Source organism: Mytilus trossulus, chromosome 3 (genome assembly GCF_036588685.1).
Source record: "Mytilus trossulus isolate FHL-02 chromosome 3, PNRI_Mtr1.1.1.hap1, whole genome shotgun sequence".
Taxonomy (NCBI): domain Eukaryota; kingdom Metazoa; phylum Mollusca; class Bivalvia; order Mytilida; family Mytilidae; genus Mytilus; species Mytilus trossulus.
In genome coordinates, this window is record NC_086375.1 from 32,077,087 (window position 1) to 32,096,580 (window position 19,494).

General features: G+C 34.0%; 2 protein-coding genes across 6 annotated transcripts in view; both read right to left on the reverse strand.

Annotated features, from left to right (window-relative positions):
* Nucleotides 1-2,797: 2,797 nt before the first annotated feature.
* On the reverse strand, nt 2,798-4,615 carry LOC134710673 (uncharacterized). The gene has a single exon (XM_063571059.1). It carries the CDS (start codon nt 4,613-4,615, stop codon nt 2,798-2,800), a length of 1,818 nt encoding a protein of 605 aa, XP_063427129.1.
* A 9,660-nt stretch (nt 4,616-14,275) lies between these two features.
* LOC134711260 (girdin-like) overlaps nt 14,276-19,494 on the reverse strand; it is a 64,650-nt gene continuing 59,431 nt past the window's right edge. For 4 of the 5 annotated variants that reach the window (XM_063571776.1, XM_063571775.1, XM_063571773.1 and 1 more), the window contains one exon: nt 14,276-19,422. In XM_063571776.1, coding sequence (XP_063427846.1) covers nt 18,199-19,422 — 1,224 coding nt within the window. In that variant the 3' untranslated portion in view covers nt 14,276-18,198. The remainder of the gene's footprint in view (nt 19,423-19,494) is intronic. The other variant, XM_063571774.1, reaches the window with a different exon arrangement.

Here is a 19,494-nt window from a genome sequence, read left to right on the forward strand (position 1 = left end):
TGATATATGTACACATAATTATGTACATGCAAGACTAAAATTATAAAGTACACTAGAACAGACCCATGGTATCGCAGGGGCGTGACTGACTTAACGTACAAAAAACATGTATATAACTATGTGCAAGCCTTATTTTAGTATTAGTATTTTTATCTGATAAAGAGTATTTTTTAATCAACAGCATTGTCATATATTAGTTGTAAATAAAGTTGAAATCTTTGATTCACTGTTTTACGTCATGCCGGCTAACAAATTGAAAACTGTACCTATACGCCTTATTTTTAGTCCAGATTTTAGTATTTGTATTGTTATCTTTATAGAAAGTCTAAACTGATTAAAATTTGACAATTTAGTAGTTTCAACTCTGTGGATACGACCCGTGTATATAGCATATTAATCCTGAATACACCGTTTGGTGGTGCGCCTGTCAGATGCGGAACGTACAAATAAGGTTATCTGTAACAGGTGAATATACTATTGGTATCGGTATCGCGACTCGATCTGGAACTTCTTAATTATTGGCAATATTAATTACGTAGAAAACAAAGGGCCTGGAGTGGTGTAATTTTTAATTTACACCTTTGTACTATATTAGTTATATATAAAGTCGAATTCTTTGATTTGTCGTTTTTACGTGATGACGGCTGACAAATTGGACCTCGTAATTTTAGTATTATAGATATATAAGACTAAAACTGACATGCAGTCTTTACGATATCTTCATTCCCAAAGTCATTTTCAAATCTGACTTCATGGTAAAATAAGATTCCATATCTACAACCAATGAAAAGGAAATATCCCTCTTATAGACTAGCATTTAAATCAGTTTTCGAAAATGGAAGCTAGGTCACTGTGGAACCTAGAACTAAACTAAAAAAATTGAAACAATATATCTTAAATATTTCAAATGCATGTACATGAAATAATATTAATCGCTAAAATTCACCATATTGTTCCCTTTTTTATCTTCTGTTCGATACTGTATATCCAGTGGCGGATCCAGAAATTTTCTAAAGTGGGGGCCCACTGACTGAACTAAGAGGGGGCTCCCCTGCAAATAGTGACAGTTGGCAGGTATGTCATTGACTGGTATCAGAGTACAGTGGTGGTTGCTACCAGATACACTCTGTTGCTAATGACCTTATAAACTAATCTTTTGTGTATAATTTCAGCATCCCAGTGTCCCATTGGTTGGTATGAGTACAATGATTTTTTACTGACAGGAATCATTACGGTAACTCATTCTCGATAGCACTCGGGGGCTTAGTCCCTTTCCAACCCACTACCAGCAGGTGCTTTAACATTGAGCAGTTGGCACCCCTCATATAGCTCGCCAAGGTTCAGGCGTACACGTAAAAATGACCCAGCTACGCCAGCGATGCTTATTCCAAATTGATGGTAAATTACATGTCAGCATTGTATTTTGGGAATTCCCAGGTAAAATGCCATGTCTAAATACAGCTGCTTCATCTATACTATAGCTGTCTGTAAATATATTCTTCCAATCAAGGCAAACCCAGCTGAGTACGGTGTATAAAAATGCACTGAATATCCTCCACCAGTATTTACATGTGTACAGTAAATCCGTTAAAGAGTAAACCCCTCCTATCCCCCCTCATTAGATACACCAAAATTTCAGGGCTGTAATGTAGGTCATTTATACACACCAAAATTGTACAAAAAACTTGTCATGTTTCTGTATACCAAATTATCATGGTATTGAGCTGTTTCCTTCAACATATACAAATATGTAGAAATAATGTACATCGTTTTCATTAAGATACCAGATACGACTAAACATGTAAACAACCCCTGAACTACAATGTTATATGGAATCGTCCATAATGTAATTTGTAAACCCCTAATATACAATGTTGTATGGAATCGTCCAGGCGAAAGACAGAATTCGCGAATACACGGTTTCCGCTGTTAATGCCAGTGTTATCATGACTGACATTGGGGAGGAAATGCATATAGATGAATATAAACAGCTGATAAAGTATATGCAATAGTAACTTTTTTTGTTCGTTGAAATGTGTGGGATTGTGCAGCACGTGTCATCATGACATGTGTCCCTTCGCGGGCTTCGGTTTAGATTATAGACTAGAGAAGAGACTAAATGCGTACAAACCTGATGTCAAATGAAGATATACGGAATTTAAATAACGTTGATCCTTTAAATGTACGAAACACAAACACATATGACAATTGTTCACAAAAATAGATAGTAAAATTTTCCAAATGAACGTCCATTAAAATTAAGTCTCTGATGAATATTTCCCGCGCAAATGTCATGGAATAGACCAACACGAATTTTCGGTGTGTGTTGTCATTAAAACATTCGGGTCAATGAACACAGTTAGATTAAATATATAAATATGTTAACTATATTTATATTGGTTTTTCAGAAAAGTGACTTTACCAGATTTTTTTTGGTGGCAAACAACGGTAAATAACCTATATCATCTTGACATGACATATCTTGACATGACATATGAAAACCCCATATGAATAGTCCATGGAATTGTCCAAACCGACACAGCTGAAATACGTAGAATAATGTTGCTGTGTCTATTGTGGACACAGCAATACAATCAGATTTAAGATCCTTATGAGCCCGTAGTAAAGTAAAAAAACTGTAAAAAGCCCTATTAAATAAAATTTGCTCGATTAACCTTGAAGTGAAGACTAATAAAAATTTGCGTGTATAGTGAACCCCCTAAATAAAATAATACTGTGTTCTAGACCACTTCCCCTTTCGGTGATCTACAGAAATGATTTTTTACTATATAGTATGTTAACAATTAATCGCATATATCACGCCTACGGTTTTACAATTTATTTGTCCCTGAATGGTATATTCTTTGCCGGTGTTGTCACAAAATACCTTGGTTTCATTTAAATGTGAGCATAGTGCACATTGTTTACCACATGGTCCACATCCATTAGTTTGCTTATAAAATAATAAATTATGCTTTTTGTGTACTAAGATGTCTTTTATGTTGTTATCACGTTTAAATGCCACGATAGGCGGATCGGGAAATATTTTCTTTAGTCTTTCGGATTGATGGAGAATTTTAAGATTTTTTCTAAGAATGGAATGTACATTTGGAAGCGCATTGGAAAAAGTAATTACTAAAGGTACCCTGTTGTTTTCTTTCTTCTGTTTGTACTTAAATAGATCTTCTCGGTTTAATTTGTCGACTTTCTTCAATTGAACTTCAGTGGACGAGTTATTGTATCCACGTTCTTTTAGGTGCGTTTTTATTTCTTCTCTTCTTGTTTTGTAATCTTCTTCTGTTGAGCAAATTCTTTTGACACGAATCCCGAGTCTATATGGTATAGCATTTTTTACAGAGTTTGGATGGCTTGACGACACATGTAAGTATTGGTGTTTATCTGTTGATTTTGTATAAAGATCTGTTTTAAGTTGTCCGTTTTCTATGTGTACAAACACATCAAGAAATTCAATTTTTTCAGTTGAGTAACGCATTTCTGTTATAATTCGCGGATGCAAACTGTTTGACATTTCGTGAAATTTTTTTAATTCATCTAAACCATGTTCCCATATCCCCCAGATGTCATCAACATATCTCCAATATGAAAATGGTTGTAAATTGCTGTTTTGAAATAAATTTTCTTCCCATTGTCCGAGGTAGGTGCAAGCATAATTCATGCCTAGATGGGAACCAATAGCTGTTCCTTCAGTTTGTAAAAAGTGCTTTCCGTTGAAGCTAAAATTATTATTTTCAATGACTAAATCCATCATTTTAAGAACATCTTCAGTTGGGATTGATGTGTTTGTTCGATTTTCTAGTGCTGATTTACATGCTTCTCGTGCTTCTTTTCTTGGTACGCTTGGATATAATTTAGTTACATCTAAACAAAACATTATTGCGTTGTCTGGTAAAGGCAGTTGCATTGCATTTAATTTGTTTAAAAAATCTGTTGTGTCTTTGATATACGTGGGCAAGTTCCGAACATTCTCCGAAAGCTCGTTTTCGACTATTTCCGCGATTTTTTCTGTGGGATGGTTCCGCCCATTAATAATTGTTCTAACTGGGTGATTTTGTTTGTGTAATTTCGGATTAGCTTGTACCTTTCCGGGACATGTTCCTTTCGGTAAGAGATATTTTTTCATGTCTTTATCTATTATTTCTCTTTTACATAAATTTTCTACGAGTCTTTTTACTTTATTTTCATTTTTCTGTGTTAGATCTTTATCTATTGCTGTGTACGTATCGTTGTTATCTAATTCTTTTTCTACCTCTAATTTATAATCTTCTGTGTTCATTATTACAACTCCGGATGATTTGTCGCTTGGTCGTATCACGATGCTTGTATCATACAAAAGTTCCCGCATTGCTTTTTCTTCTTCAATAGTTATATTCATTTTGAATTTTCGACTTAATCTACTTAAAATTTCATCTTTTACGGTTTGTATATACTCATCTAACCATCTTTCTTTTCCTGCGGAGGGTGTGAACGTACTTGATTTTTTGAATTTAGTATACTCGTTTTGGTAATTTTCTTTTTCCTTGTTTTCTTCGAAAAAATGTTCGCGAAGACGCATTCTTCTTTCCCATATCTTGAGATCAGCTATAAGTTTCCCCATGTCTACTTTTCTTCTAGTTGGAACAAACTTAAATCCTTTTGACAATAATGTTTTCTGTGCGCTCGTTAATTTTTTGGAAGATTTATTAATAACCTCACATTTTGCGTCGCGGTTTTGTTTATTAAAATTATCTATTGACTCTTCTGGTTTGTTTCTTGATATTGAATTTGTTTCCTTTGCTAAATTAGGTTTGATAATTGGATTGCATATATATATATATATATGTCGTTGGTATTCGTTTGATGTTGTTTTTTTTTTGTGTTTTTTTTTTATCTCAAATCAGGCCGTTATTTTTTCTGATCAACTCTTTTGAATTGTTCCATGCACGGTTTGCCATACTGGTGCTGTTTATATATACGTTATGTGTGTCGCTTATTGTTGAAGGCCGTGCAGTCAGTTCTTGTCAGTTTCACTCTGGTGCATATATAGTTGGCTCATTGGCAATCGTACTACTAGTTTATATATATAAAAAAAAGATGTGGTATGATTGTCAATGAGACAACTGTCCAAAAGAGACCAAAATGACACAGACATTAATAACTATAGGTCACAGTACGGCCTTTAACAATGAACAAAGCCCATACCGCATAGTCAGCTATAAAAGGCCCCGATAAGACCATGCAAAACAATTCAAACGAGAAAACTAACGGCCTTATTTATATAAAAAACCAGATGCTTCGCAGGGCGTAGCTTTATACGACCGCAGAGGTTGAACCCTGAACGGTTGGGGCAAGTATGGACACAACATTCAACCTGGATTCAGCTCTAAATTTGGATTGTGATTAAATAGTTGACACAGCATAGGTTTCTGACACAGAATGAATGTGTTCTAATGAACTTAAAATTTTTGGTTTCTCTTAGAGCAATTCACTATGCTGTTCAATATTAATCCTCTAAAAAAAATGTTTGAAGAAATTTTCTATTTATTTATGAAATTTCAAATGAGAAAAATTGAACCCAATTTTTTAATCACATCCCCCTTTCCCTTATTCCAAAACTAATCTCAATTAAAATATTCTAATGGAGTTTGCAACAATAACTACTCATTTAAATACATCATAAAATATTAAGATGTAAAAAAACTGCTTGTTATCACTGAATGGTAAAGATTATTTAAATTTATCAGTTGGTAGTAAAAAGTGAATATACATTGTATATTGTATATAACAAAGATTTAAGTTGATTCTGGACAAAGAAAGATAACTCAAATTAAAAAAAAATCTTGCAATAAGATATTTCTTGCTTATTTTTCTAGACAAAGAAAGATAACTTTAATTCAAAAAAAAAATTTGCTATTTCACAATATTGTGAAATTAGATATTTCTTGCCATTGCACAATACTGTGCAATTGAAAAGACTTGCTATTCCACAATACTTAATATAATAATTTTAGATCCTGATTTGGACCAACTTGAAAACTGGGCCCATAATCAAAAATCTAAGTACATGTTTAGATTCAGCATATCAAAGAGGCCCAAGAATTTAATTTTTGTTAAAATCAAACTAAGTTTAATTTTGGACCCTTTGGACTTTAATGTAGACCAATTTGAAAACGGGACCAAAAATGAAGAATCTACATACACAGTTAGATTTGGCATATCAAAGAACCCCATTTATTCAATTTTTGATGAAATCAAAAAAGTTTAATTTTGGACCCCGATTTGGGCCAACTTGAAAACTGGGCCAATAATAAAAATCTAAGTTCATTTTTAGATTCAGCATATCAAAGAACCCCAAGGATTCAATTTTTGTTAAAATCAAACTAAGTTTAATTTTGGACCCTTTGGACCTTAATGTAGACCAATTTGAAAACGGGACCAAAAGTTCAGAATCTACATACACAGTTAAATTCTGCATATCAAAGAACCCCAATTATTCAATTTTGATGAAATCAAACAAAGTTTAATTTTGGACCCTTTGGGCCCCTTTTTCCTAAACTGTTGGGACCAAAACTCCCAAAATCAAAACCAACTTTCCTTTTATGGTCATTAACCTTGTGTTTAAATTTCATAGATTTCTATTTACTTATACTAACGTTATGGTGCCAAAACCAAGAAAAATGCTTATTTGTGTCCCTTTTTAGCCCCTAATTCCTAAACTGTTGGGACCTAAACTCCCAAAATCAATACTAATCTTCCTTTTGTGGTCATAAACATTATGTTTAAATTTCATTGATTTCTATTTACTTAAACTAAAGTTATTGTGCGAAAACCCAGAATAATGCTTATTTTGGCCCTTTTTTGGCCCCTAATTCCTAAACTGTTGAAACCAAAACTCTCAAAATCAATCCCAACCTTTCTTTTGTGGTGATCAACCTTGTGTCAAAATTTCATAGATTTCTATCAACTTAAACTAAAGTTATAGTGCGAAAACCAAGAAAATGCTTATTTGGGCCCTTTTTGACCCCTAATTCCTAAAATATTGGGACCAAAACTCCCAAAATCAATACCAACCTTCCTTTTATGGTCATAAACCTTGTGTATAAATTTCATAGATTTCTATTCACTTTTACTAAAGTTAGAGTGCGAAAACTAAAAGTATTCGGACGACGACGACGACGACGACGACGACGACGACGACGCCAACGTGATAGCAATATACGACGAAATTTTTTTCAAAATTTGCGGTCGTATAAAAATGAACGAAAGACAAATATGTAACACATAAACAAACGACAACCACTGATTTATAACCTCCAGGCATATATATAAATAATGTGGCGGGGTTAAACATGTTAGCGGGATCCCAACCCTCCCCTAACCTGGAACAGTGGTATACCAGTACAACATAAGAACGAACTATGCAAATCAGTTGAAAAAGGCTTAACTCATCAGATGGACAATAATAATGCTTTTCTTTATTTTGATATTCTAATTTAAAACAAATCTCAAGGTAAAAGAACATGTTTTAGATGAAAGGCTTTAGAAACAATTAATTTATATTGTGCAATCACTTTTGCATTATTCAATCATTTTTGAAATACCAGAATATGAATTAGATGAAAGCTGCTGCACACGTTTGCGTGTGTGACACAGAACTATGACAGAGCAAAAGAAAGGCGAAAGATATAAGAAAATTTCCGATGTCATCGGTGAAACGGATAGTCCTAACTACACAATAATTTTGGCCAACTAATTTAGACTCAAACTAAAATATGCATTTTGCCGTGCAGACAGACTGGAGTCAGTATTTTATCAAATTTGCAATTCAGTACAATACAATAATCTCACATATACATATGCATACATCAATAACACAGTAATATTATCTATACTAAGTAATTTAACACACAACTTTGTGAACCAAAACATATACTTCCGATACCAATAGTATAATAAATATCTATTAACTTCCAAGAACATTCCAAATGATAAATATCATATTATGAATACCCGTCATAAACAGACACTCGGCCTCCGCCCTGGAAAACCCAACTTATATAGTTTGGAAACCTGCACACGGAGCAATGAAAGAACCGTTTCTGGGTAATGATACCGTACTCCATCATGATCATGATTATATAAAAAATCAGTTTTTTTATGCAAAAAAGGAAGTTTTAACTGTACGATGTCTACGGCTAGAATGACCACCTACATGCACCTAGACTATTTTTCACGAACCCGCGAAAAACAAATTAACATAACAAAACATTAGGTCACCTCGAATCATACATCATTGACCCATACAAAATATTGTAGAAACTTTTAAGACAGTATTTTCCCGCTATACTGCGAAAGTGACCCAGGGCCGTAGCGTAATGGAGGCAACCGAGGCAAATGCCTCAATTTTGAAACGACGACCAAATTTTAGAAGTGTCATTATTTTTTTCTTTTAATTATGTATTTTACATTATCAATATGCGAGTTTCGAGTTTCAAACTATCTAGCGGGCACACTAAATGCAATGTGTCCAATCTGCAGCAGCGATAAAACAACGAGGTCTGGCAGACCTAATAAAACAATAACCACCCAAGTCTGGCAGACCTCATTCAGACAATAACCACCCATGTCTGGCAGACCACATTCAGACAATTACCACCCAAGTCTGGCAGACCTCATTCAGACAATAACCACCCAAGTCTGGCAGACCACATTCAGACAATAACCGCCCAAGTCTGGCAGACCTCATTCAGACAATAACCACCCAAGCCTGGCAGACCTCATTCAGACAATAACCACCCAAGTCTGCCAGACCACATTCAGACAATAACCAACCAAGTCTGGCAGACCTCATTCAGACAATAACCACCCAAGTCTGGCAGACCACATTCAGACAATAACCGCCCAAGTCTGGCAGACCACATTCAGACAATAACCACCCAAGTCTGGCAGACCACATTCAGACAATAACCGCCCAAGTCTGGCAGACCTCATTCAGACAATAACCATCCAAGTCTGGCAGACCTCATTCAGACAATAACCGCCCAAGTCTGGCAGACCTCATTCAGACAATAACCACCCAAGTCTGGCAGACTTCATTCAGACAATAACCGCCCAAGTCTTGCAGACCACATTCAGACAATAAATGGAACAAGTCTGACAGACCTCATTAAACAATAAACGTTACAAGTCTAACAGACCTTGTACAATAATAAACGGAACAAATCTGTACTTACAGACATTACAGAACTGACAAGAATGCACACCCTGAAATTTCTCGCCTTCTTTACTAATTATTGATATTATGTTGATAGTCCTAAATATAAAGCTTTATTACAACTGTCACATAAACTTAACATAAACCAAGACAACTAAACATCGACCAATGAACCATTTGAAAATGAGGTCAAGGTCAGATGGACAATGCCAGTCAGACATGTACAGCTAACAATTCTTCAATACAAAAATATAATTGACCTTTTGCTTATGAGTTATAGACTGAGAAAACACACACAATCTTAACACTGAGCAATGCACCGTAAAAAGGAGGCCAAGGTCAAATAAAACCTGCGCAACTGACATATAGATCATAAAATATTTCCATACATGAAATATATTTGACCTATTGCATATAGAATAAGAAAAAAGACCGACACTCAAAAACTTAACTTTGACCACTGAACCATGAAAATGAGGTCAAGGTCAGATGACATCTGCCAACTAGACATGTACACCTTACAATAATTCAATACACCAAATAGAGTAGACCTATTGCATACAGTATAAGAATAACAGACCAAACCATAAAACTTAAACCACTGAACCATGAAAATGAGGTCAAGGTCAGATGACATCTGCCAGTTGGACATGTACACATTACATTCCTTCCATACACCAAATATACAAGACCTATTGCTTATAGTATCTGAGTTATGGATTTGACCACCAAAACTTAACCTTGTTCACTGATCCGTGAAATGAGGTCGAGGTCAAGTGAAAACTATCTGACGGACAGGACTTTGCAAGGTATGCACATACCAAATATAGTTATCATAATACTTACAATAAGAGAGAATTTAACATTACAAAAAATCTTAACTTTTTTCAAGTAGTCACTGAACCATGAACATGGAGTCAAGGACATTGGACATGTGACTGACGAAAACTTTGTAAAATGAGGCATCTATATACAAAGTATGAAACATCCAGGTCTTTTACCTTCTAAATGATATAAAGCTTTTCAAAAGTGAGCTAACGCCGCCGGTTCACTATCCCTATGTCGAGCTTTCTGCAACTAAAGTTGCAGGCTCGACAATTAAACAATAAGTCTGACATACCTCATTAAAACAATAAACAGAACAATTAAGTCTGACAGACCTCATTAAATTTATAAACGGAACAAGTCTTGCAAAACTCATTAAAATGATAAACGGGAAAAGTCTGGCAGACCTTATAAAACAAGAGTGCACACGCTGAAATGTCTCGCCTTCTTTACTAATCATTGATATTATGTTAGTCTTTAAAAGTATAAAGCTTTATTAAAAACTGTCACATAAACTTAACATTAACCCAGATAACTAAACAAAGATCAATGAACCATGAAAATGAGGTCAAGGTTCAATGAACCATGCCAGGCAGACATGTACAGCTAACAATGCTGCCATACAACAAATATAGTTGACCTATTACTTATAGTTTAAGAAAAATAGACCAAAACACAAAAATTTAACACTGAGCAATGAACCATGAAAATTAGGTCAAGGTCAAATAAAACCTGCGCGACTGACATATAGATCATAAAATATTTTCATACACCAAATATAGTTGACCTATGGAATATAGTATTAGATAAAAAGACCAAAACTCAAAAACTTAACTTTGAACACTGAACCATGAAAATGAGGTCAAGGTCAGATGACATTTGCCAGTTGGACATGTACACCTTACAGTCCTTCCATACACCGAATATACTAGCTCTATCGCTTATAGTATCTGAGATATGGACTTGACCACCAAAACTTAACCTTGTTCACTGATCCATGAAATGAGGTCGAGGTCAGGTGAAAACTGTCCGACGGGCATGAGGACCTTGCAAGGTATGCACATACCAAATATAGTTATCCAATTACGTATAATAAGAGAGAATTTAACATTACAAAAAATATTAACTTTTTTTTCAAGTAGTCACTGAACCATGAAAATGAGGTCAAGGGCATTGGACATGTGACTGACGGAAAGTTCGTAACATGAGGCATCTATATACAAAGTATGAAGTATCCAGGTCGTCTACCTTCTAAAATATAAAGCTTTTAAGAAGTTAGCTAACGCCGGATCACTATCCTATGTCGAGCTTTCTGCAACAAAAGTTGCAGGCTCGACAAAAAACCGGAACAAGTATGGCAGACCTTACTAAGACAATAAACGGAACAAGTCTGGTAGACCCCTTTATGAAAATCAATGGAACAAGTCTTGTAAATCTCATTAAACAATAAACTGAACAAGTCTGACTGATCTCATTAAAACAATAAACGTAACAAGTCTGACAGACCTCATTAAAACAACACACAGAACAAGTCTGACAGACCTCATTAAAACAACACACAGAACAAGTCTGGCAGACCTCATTAAAACAACACACAGAACAAGTCTGACAAACCTCATTAAAACAACACACAGAACAAGTCTGACAGACCTCATTAAAACAACACACAGAACAAGTCTGGCAGACCTCATTAAAACAACACACAGAACAAGTCTGTCAGACCTCATTAAAACAACACACAGAACAAGTCTGGCAGACCTCATTAAAACAACACACAGAACAAGTCTGTCAAACCTCATTAAAACAACACACAGAACAAGTCTGTCAGACCTCATTAAAACAACACACAGAACAAGTCTGGCAGACCTCATTAAAACAACACACAGAACAAGTCTGTCAAACCTCATTAAAACAACACACAGAACAAGTCTGTCAGACCTCATTAAAACAACACACAGAACAAGTCTGGCAGACCTCATTAAAACAACACACAGAACAAGTCTGACAGACCTCATTAAAACAACACACAGAACAAGTCTGGCAGACCTCATTAAAACAACACACAGAACAAGTCTGTCAGACCTCATTAAAACAACACACAGAACAAGTCTGACAGACCTCATTAAAACAACACACAGAACAAGTCTGACAGACCTCATTAAAACAACACACAGAACAAGTCTGTCAAACCTCATTAAAACAACACACAGAACAAGTCTGACAGACCTCATTAAAACAACACACAGAACAAGTCTGGCAGACCCCTTTATAAAAATAAATGGAACAAGTCTGACAGACCTCATTAAACAAGAAACTGAATAAGTCTGACAGACCTCATAAGAACAATAAAAAGAACAATTCTGACTGATTTCATTAAAACAACACACGGAACAAGTCTGGCAGACCTCATTAAAACTATAAACGGAACAAGTCTGACAGACCTCATTAAAACAAATCAATAAACGGAACAAGTCTGACAGACCTCATTAAAACAAATCAATATACGGAACAAGTCTGACAGATCTCATTCAGACAATAAACAGAACAAACAAGTCTGACATATCTCGATGAAACAAGAAACGGAACAAGTCTGACATATCTCGATGAAACAAGAAACGGAACAACTCTGACAGACATCATTAAAATAATAAAGGGAGCAAGTCTGTCAGACCTCATATAATCTATAAACGGAACTGTCAACAAGTTTGACATAACTCATTAAACAATAAAGGGAGCAAGTCTTGAAGAACTCATTAAACACATACACTTAAGAAGAGACACTGTTTAGAGCAGAGCTGTCAAATTTCGCTTTTGATGCATTGATTTTTACGGAACTTCGTTTTTATGATAATGTTTACTATTCAAAATCTTGAAATTTGGGAGATTTGAGTTAGAAATTTCTCACCAAAGAAAAAATTGTAATAGGCTTCTTCTTCCATTGACCAAAGTAAAAGTAATAAGGCTAAGTGGGTATTCAAACACATAGAAGTGAACTGCATTCTTGTAATCATCAATTAGTTTTGTCTTGCTATGCTTTGCAATCTTTCTTCTGTTTTATTTAATTGTGCAACCCATTTCAAAAATCCTTGACCACAACCCCTGATAACTATTAGAGATCTTTTTCTTATGTATTTTTTTTATTTAAAAGTAGCACAGAGAGGGGGAAGGAGAGGTCCTGATCCCGAAATCCCGGACTTAAAAAAACGAAATCCCGAAGTCCCGAAAGTCGAAAAAAGAAATCCCGAGCATAAAAACACCCGATCCCGGAGTACCTATAAAGGTCCTATCCCCCCTCAGCAGAGTTAACTGTTGGTAAACATGTAAAGGTCATCTGTTCCTAATTTTTTGATAACCAAGAATGAATTGTATCTTTTTATATATCTTGAAAAAGTTTGGAGATTAATTTTTATCTTGATGCATAAGATTTATTCAATTACTTCCTCATACATAGGATACTGATAAAATACTATCAAAATTTCCTCTTATCTAAAAATTATATCTTTCCTTTTTCTTAAACTTGCAGTTTTAATTTAAATTGATGAAATCAGCTGCATTTCAATGTTTTCCCCCTCTTTTAGGACATAAATTGCAATATAATAAATGGCAATAATTTATTAAAATGGTGGTTAATGCTTTGCAATAGACAACTTTCAAGTTTGTCCGTCACCAGAAAAAAACATGTCAATTATGCACACCTTTACCTTTACCAGATAGAGATCACCTGTATCCCTGCACTATGAACGCTCATCAAGCATCTTAGTCATTGTCATTGTGCAGGATAAACTAGAAACAAAATTTGTTCTGCAGGTGCTTAATTACAATTCTCTAATAGACAGCAGTGCTGAAAGGCAATTATGAGGATTTAATTTGCAGAATAATTTGTGCAATATAGCTTTATAGTTTTCCAACCACTTGCTCGACATTGGAACAGAAGTGATGACGCCCCCAAACACACGAATCATGTTCATTAAAACTAAAGTTTTTGAGGGAAATGCATCAAACTCGTATGTTATCTATTCATTTACATATCTCCTTTGCTTATATGTCTTTCATTCCAACTGGCTGACTCCATTATCCATTAATAAACAACAAGAGATGTTCTGTTGATTGATTGAATGATTTGGCATTGCTTATGCTGTATCAGCACAAAAAAGACTAGTTCGCAAAGAGAGGGTGCTCCGAAGATTCTTGATGTCAGGTTAATTACAAAACTTATGGCATTGAAAAGTAACTAAAATAAAGTGTTGTTTGTTTATTTGTTTTAATATACAAATGAGGTGATAAAGCCATTAATAACAAATGCATGAACACTTATAAAAATCACATGGTTTTGTCTGGTACAATAGTACCTAAGTCACATGATCACCACATGTACAAAATACACTACACAGTCATCACAAAAAAATAATCTATTCATAGATACTCTCATCTTTAGGTACAAGAAGAAAGTAAATGCAACAATAACAGCACCCTTTACATAAAGAAATGCTCTCTACACACTATTTTCTGTTCAACATCATCACAACCACACATTTATTTACCAATTACAAAAATACACATTTATGATGGCCATCTATATTTTCAACAAGGCATAGAAGGGAAAGTATGTACGTACTACTACAGCAACAAATGTTTGAACTGGAGATCTCTTATACAAGTTAATTTTGTAAATGTGACTTAAAATATATTTGAGGGTGACAGACTTAAAAAGTTTTTTTAAACTTGTTTCTGAATTTTAAGTACAATGTACTTAACTGCACTTTTATAATTCTCCAATAACAAATACTGTTTAAACTAAAATTTTATTCTTTTGGTTTGAGCCTTATACAATTATTTAAATATGAAGGAAACTAGATATCGGACAATATACTTGCAAATGCATTTTCACTAAATTAAAGAAAATATGCATTGACACAGTGAATTATGATGCGTTGAGCAACCTTCATGACCTGTTATATAACATTTAAAATATATCTTAGCAGGATTAATATTTTTCACCCTAAAACAGGTTCTCAAATAAGGCTAATGACTCTTTTTTGCAAAAAAAACAAGTCAATTATTTTTATGTGCATTTAAACTTTATCGGAATTAACAGCAAGAGCCATTAATCAAACAATTTTCTACTAACAAGGCGTCAAATTATAATTTTTTGAAGAGCTTTTAAAAAAATCAGCCTTGAAAATCAATCTATTTAGATAGAACTCAGGTAAAATTTGACCATTTACATAAATTAAGCTATTTTTCATTTTAACAGCTAAAGTACTTTATTAAGAGAAATGACTCCAAAAAGAAAAGATCATTGAAGGCTTTCTATGGTATGAAAAATGAAACAAGAGCTTCTCCAGTTCAAATGATATGTGTAAAATGCCATCTACAAGCACCTATGGGACTAGACCATCAACAGGACGGAATCATGCTAAAGTTCATCAAAAAATAAAATCAATAAGGCACTTTCAATCGACAATGAAAGCCTCACAATGGAAATATATAAATATAATAAATACTGTGTAACATATGGAATGCTGTACATAAAATGGAATGAAGTAATTTACATATCACATGACTTTGTGCTGTTTACATGGATGTTGTCACATGACGAATTTGTTATTTCTGATTTGTTGCTTTGCAAAAATAAGGTTCTTTAAATATATCCATGTAAACAGCAAATTTAAAATTATGATCCAATTAATTATGGTGCAATAAATGAATAGATCTGTCAAATGTGCAATTAAGAAATGATGGTTTTGTAAGGATAAGGGGCCATAACCAAGTTTGGGTGTATCAATTTGTGGTCAAATGTGAAAATACCAGACAACATAGCTGCATTATCTTTTATGTTTGTAATTCAAAAACAATTCCTTCAAATTCTTTCCCAATTTTCCCTTTCTTCTCTCTTTTTATCAAGATGGAGATAGGTTTAAATATTTAAACAAGATACAAGTTTCTAATGTAGAATTTAATATCTCTTCAATGTTTATTTTTGAATAAAATTTTATATTTCTCATGAAACAAAACAAGAGTCTAAATCATTTATGTAATTACTACCATCCAACCATTTATGAATAAGGAACAAGATTTTCTTCAACATTTTGCTCCCACTTCAATGAAAACAAAAAGGCTTGTTGTCGCTTTTAGAATCATAAAATTTGCTATTGAAAATATAAATCAGGATAACATTGTTTATACATTCATTTATATGAAATATATACCAATTCAAAGTATTTCCTGAAATCTGTACTATATGCATGCAATGAAATGTAACAACATTCAATAATCTATCAAAATGTAAAATATTGCTTTTGTGAACCAATGGAAAGGTGTGCGATGAGATCACTGCATCATGCTTAACTATGCTTGAGTGAGACAAAAGTAGATAAAGGACGGAAAATAGTGAGACAGGGAATAAAGGACAGATTTCAGGATATCATGCAGCTTTGAGACATAAAGCATAAATGGTTAATGAATTTGAGCTTTGGTTAATTTCTAAGGTTATTTTCATTACATAATATAAGGAGGAGATAGATATAAAGCTCCTATGTCTTTTCTCTGATGTAAAGCACTGTTATTAACAAAGCACTGAGGATGAGAGATACATACTGACAACCAAATGGTGTTAAAAAGATACAGCATCTGTTTTAATACTAACATACTACTTTCTGTAAAGCGTTTCTAAGTATAAAGCTTTCACGGTTATTTTTTAAGAAAGAAATACAATGTCAAAAGTACAGTAACATACTATAAATAGGGAAATTATTGCATGTATATATTATTGCAATTTTTCCATTATAGACTATAGTGTGATTGTAATTTTTTCAATATTGAAAAAATCAAGTTAAATTCATGTAAACAATTTCAAAATGTGAGTTTAAATTATTTGTTGCATTTTTCGCATTAATAAAAACATTGCAACAATTTCAGAAATAATAGTACTTCTTTCTGCAAAAGGTGTATGCTTTCACAGTAAATTTTAAAAGATAGAAAATACAATGTCAAAGGTACAGAATCTATGTATGATACTACCGTCATGACGTAAGATAAAGGGGACTAGTATGAGTATTAAAACAGAGAGGAAATGAAGCGTGTTAACACTACAGAGTCTTTGGTCAGCAGTGAATCTTCACAACACCATTCCTTGTCACCATGCATCATCTCCTGTTAAATAAGAAAAATACAACAGTTACCATCTACTGTATCTCATTCACCTTCCCACAATGCAACAGTTATAAATCTACCTACACTATCTTTATTTACTTTCCCACAATGCAATAGTTATAATTTTACCTATGCTAACTGAGCTTTCTGTCCCATGATGCATCAAATATTATACCCTGTCCCCTTTCCCATTAATTCAATTAAATCTGTCATATTTTTCTTTTTGCTTTTTTAGATAATTGTAATGTATAAATTTCCTATTTCTTTAACAAATATTTTATTCTACTTTATATAAACAAATTTCTTTTTAGAAGGTATCTTAACAATTTGGGTCTTAATAAATCAAAGTTCTACACCAATTCACAAGAAATTAAAATATCAACTAAAGATAATACAAAAATAAATTTTCCAAACAACTCCAAATCTAGCAACAGACTACGCTGAACAGAGAAGGTGTTAAATACCAATAACAGTATCACATGCTAACAACCTAAACCCATCTCTTATCAAAGGCTAGTACACCAGCTAAAACATGCGAAGCATGCCAAATCAATATCTTGAAAAGCATGCCATTAAAATGTTCACCTAGTTTTATAACCATGATGCTGAAATGCATGTGTATCAAATAGAATTGAACAACTTATGGTTAAGATTAAATGTAATCAAGTTTCTTCAATATTTAAAAAAAAAGTATAATTTAATAATTTAATTATTTTTTACATCTGGTATCTAATGACAGTTGGGAAAAACAGTCTAGCCAATTTCCTTGACCAAGTTTCATATTATTTAAAAACACTGACAGGCCCATCAATTTTCAGATAATGCACAATCAAACAAGTTTTGACTTTATAAATTCACTAAATAAGTGAGGTAGAACTATGAGGTTGCGAATCAACAAATAAATAACTAACATTAAAAAGCAAATATTTTGCTAAATTTTGAAAAATCTAACAGATAAATATTATTTAATAATCAATATTTGATTTCATTTTAACAATAATACTAATAAATTATACACAGCCATATTCATACCAAACAGAGTTAGCTTTTGGGTCTTTTGGTGGTTCTTCATTTACCGGTACTTGGCGAGGAGGCGTGTCTTTCCGTAATGTGGGTGTTGATGAACGATAGGTATCTGTCTGAGGTAATTGACGCCCACCAGAACGATTGGCTCCTGGTTCTCTTAGCAAACTAACACGTCCAGTTGTTAAGGGTGGTTCTCTACTTCGTCTTGGTGGCGGTTTGGGTGGTGTCCCTTTACTAACATTATGCATGTCTTTGGGTCTATTGTTTATGTTATCCTGATTTTGAAGGGCTTCAAACATATTAGGAGGCACAGACTTTGGACGTTCAATACGCTGCACACGAGCATAATGATTTTCCGGACGGTTTTCATTTTGTTTATTGTCATCAATACTGAAATAAATATTGTTTTGTTGTGATTCATGAAATGTTTGTGGTCGATTTAATGACTGACCTCTTAATAATTGTCCACTTGGAGGTAATTGTCCATTTGTTTGTGGAGATGAATTGTGATGTGATGCGGCAGAGGGTGGTCTCCCTGGTTGAACACCTGGTGAGAATGTCTGATTGCTACGTACAGGTGACCCTGATCTATACCGAGACGTAGGACCAGACCTAATGGACTGGTCATACTGAACTGAACTGTCCTGATTATTACTATAAAGACTAGATGAATTTGAAGAGTTATGTGACTGTGAAAATCCCGCCAAACGGTCCAGTCGATCTGAAGGTGTGTCATTTGGTGTAGGTGGTAACTCACGATTCTGCGGAGATTTATACGGTGATGGTGATGGATATACATACTGTAATGTTCTTGACGCAGTAGAGGGGGTCGATCCCAATGAATGTTTTCTAAAGTCTGGTTTAACAAGGGGAGAATACCCTGCTTCCTCAAACTTCCTTATATTGTTATTAATATTATTGTAAGCCGGAGTGGATGTCTCTGGATGATCACGTTTAGATTGAGGAGGAGTCGACTGATCCAAACTATCAGGTCGACTCTCATACCCACTTCCACTGCTCCCTGCAGATATACGAGACATTCTTGATAGGTTTAATTCTATCTGAGATTGTGACACAACATCGGGTATAGAAATCCTATTATCTGATGGCGGATTAGGTGCTTGTCTCCTTCGTCGATTTACACTATTTTCTGAAGAATTTTCACTACTTTTAGATTCCAAATCTTCACGATTTTCTGACTTATTACCCTAAAATATTCAAATAAATATTGATTTGCATACCGGTAACAAAAAATCATAAAATAGAAATTGATTTAAAAA

Excerpts from the sequence above, each read along its gene's own strand:
- LOC134710673 (XM_063571059.1), bottom strand. The coding sequence starts at position 4,615 with ATGGGGAAACTTATAGCTGATCTCAAGATATGGGAAAGAAGAATGCGT.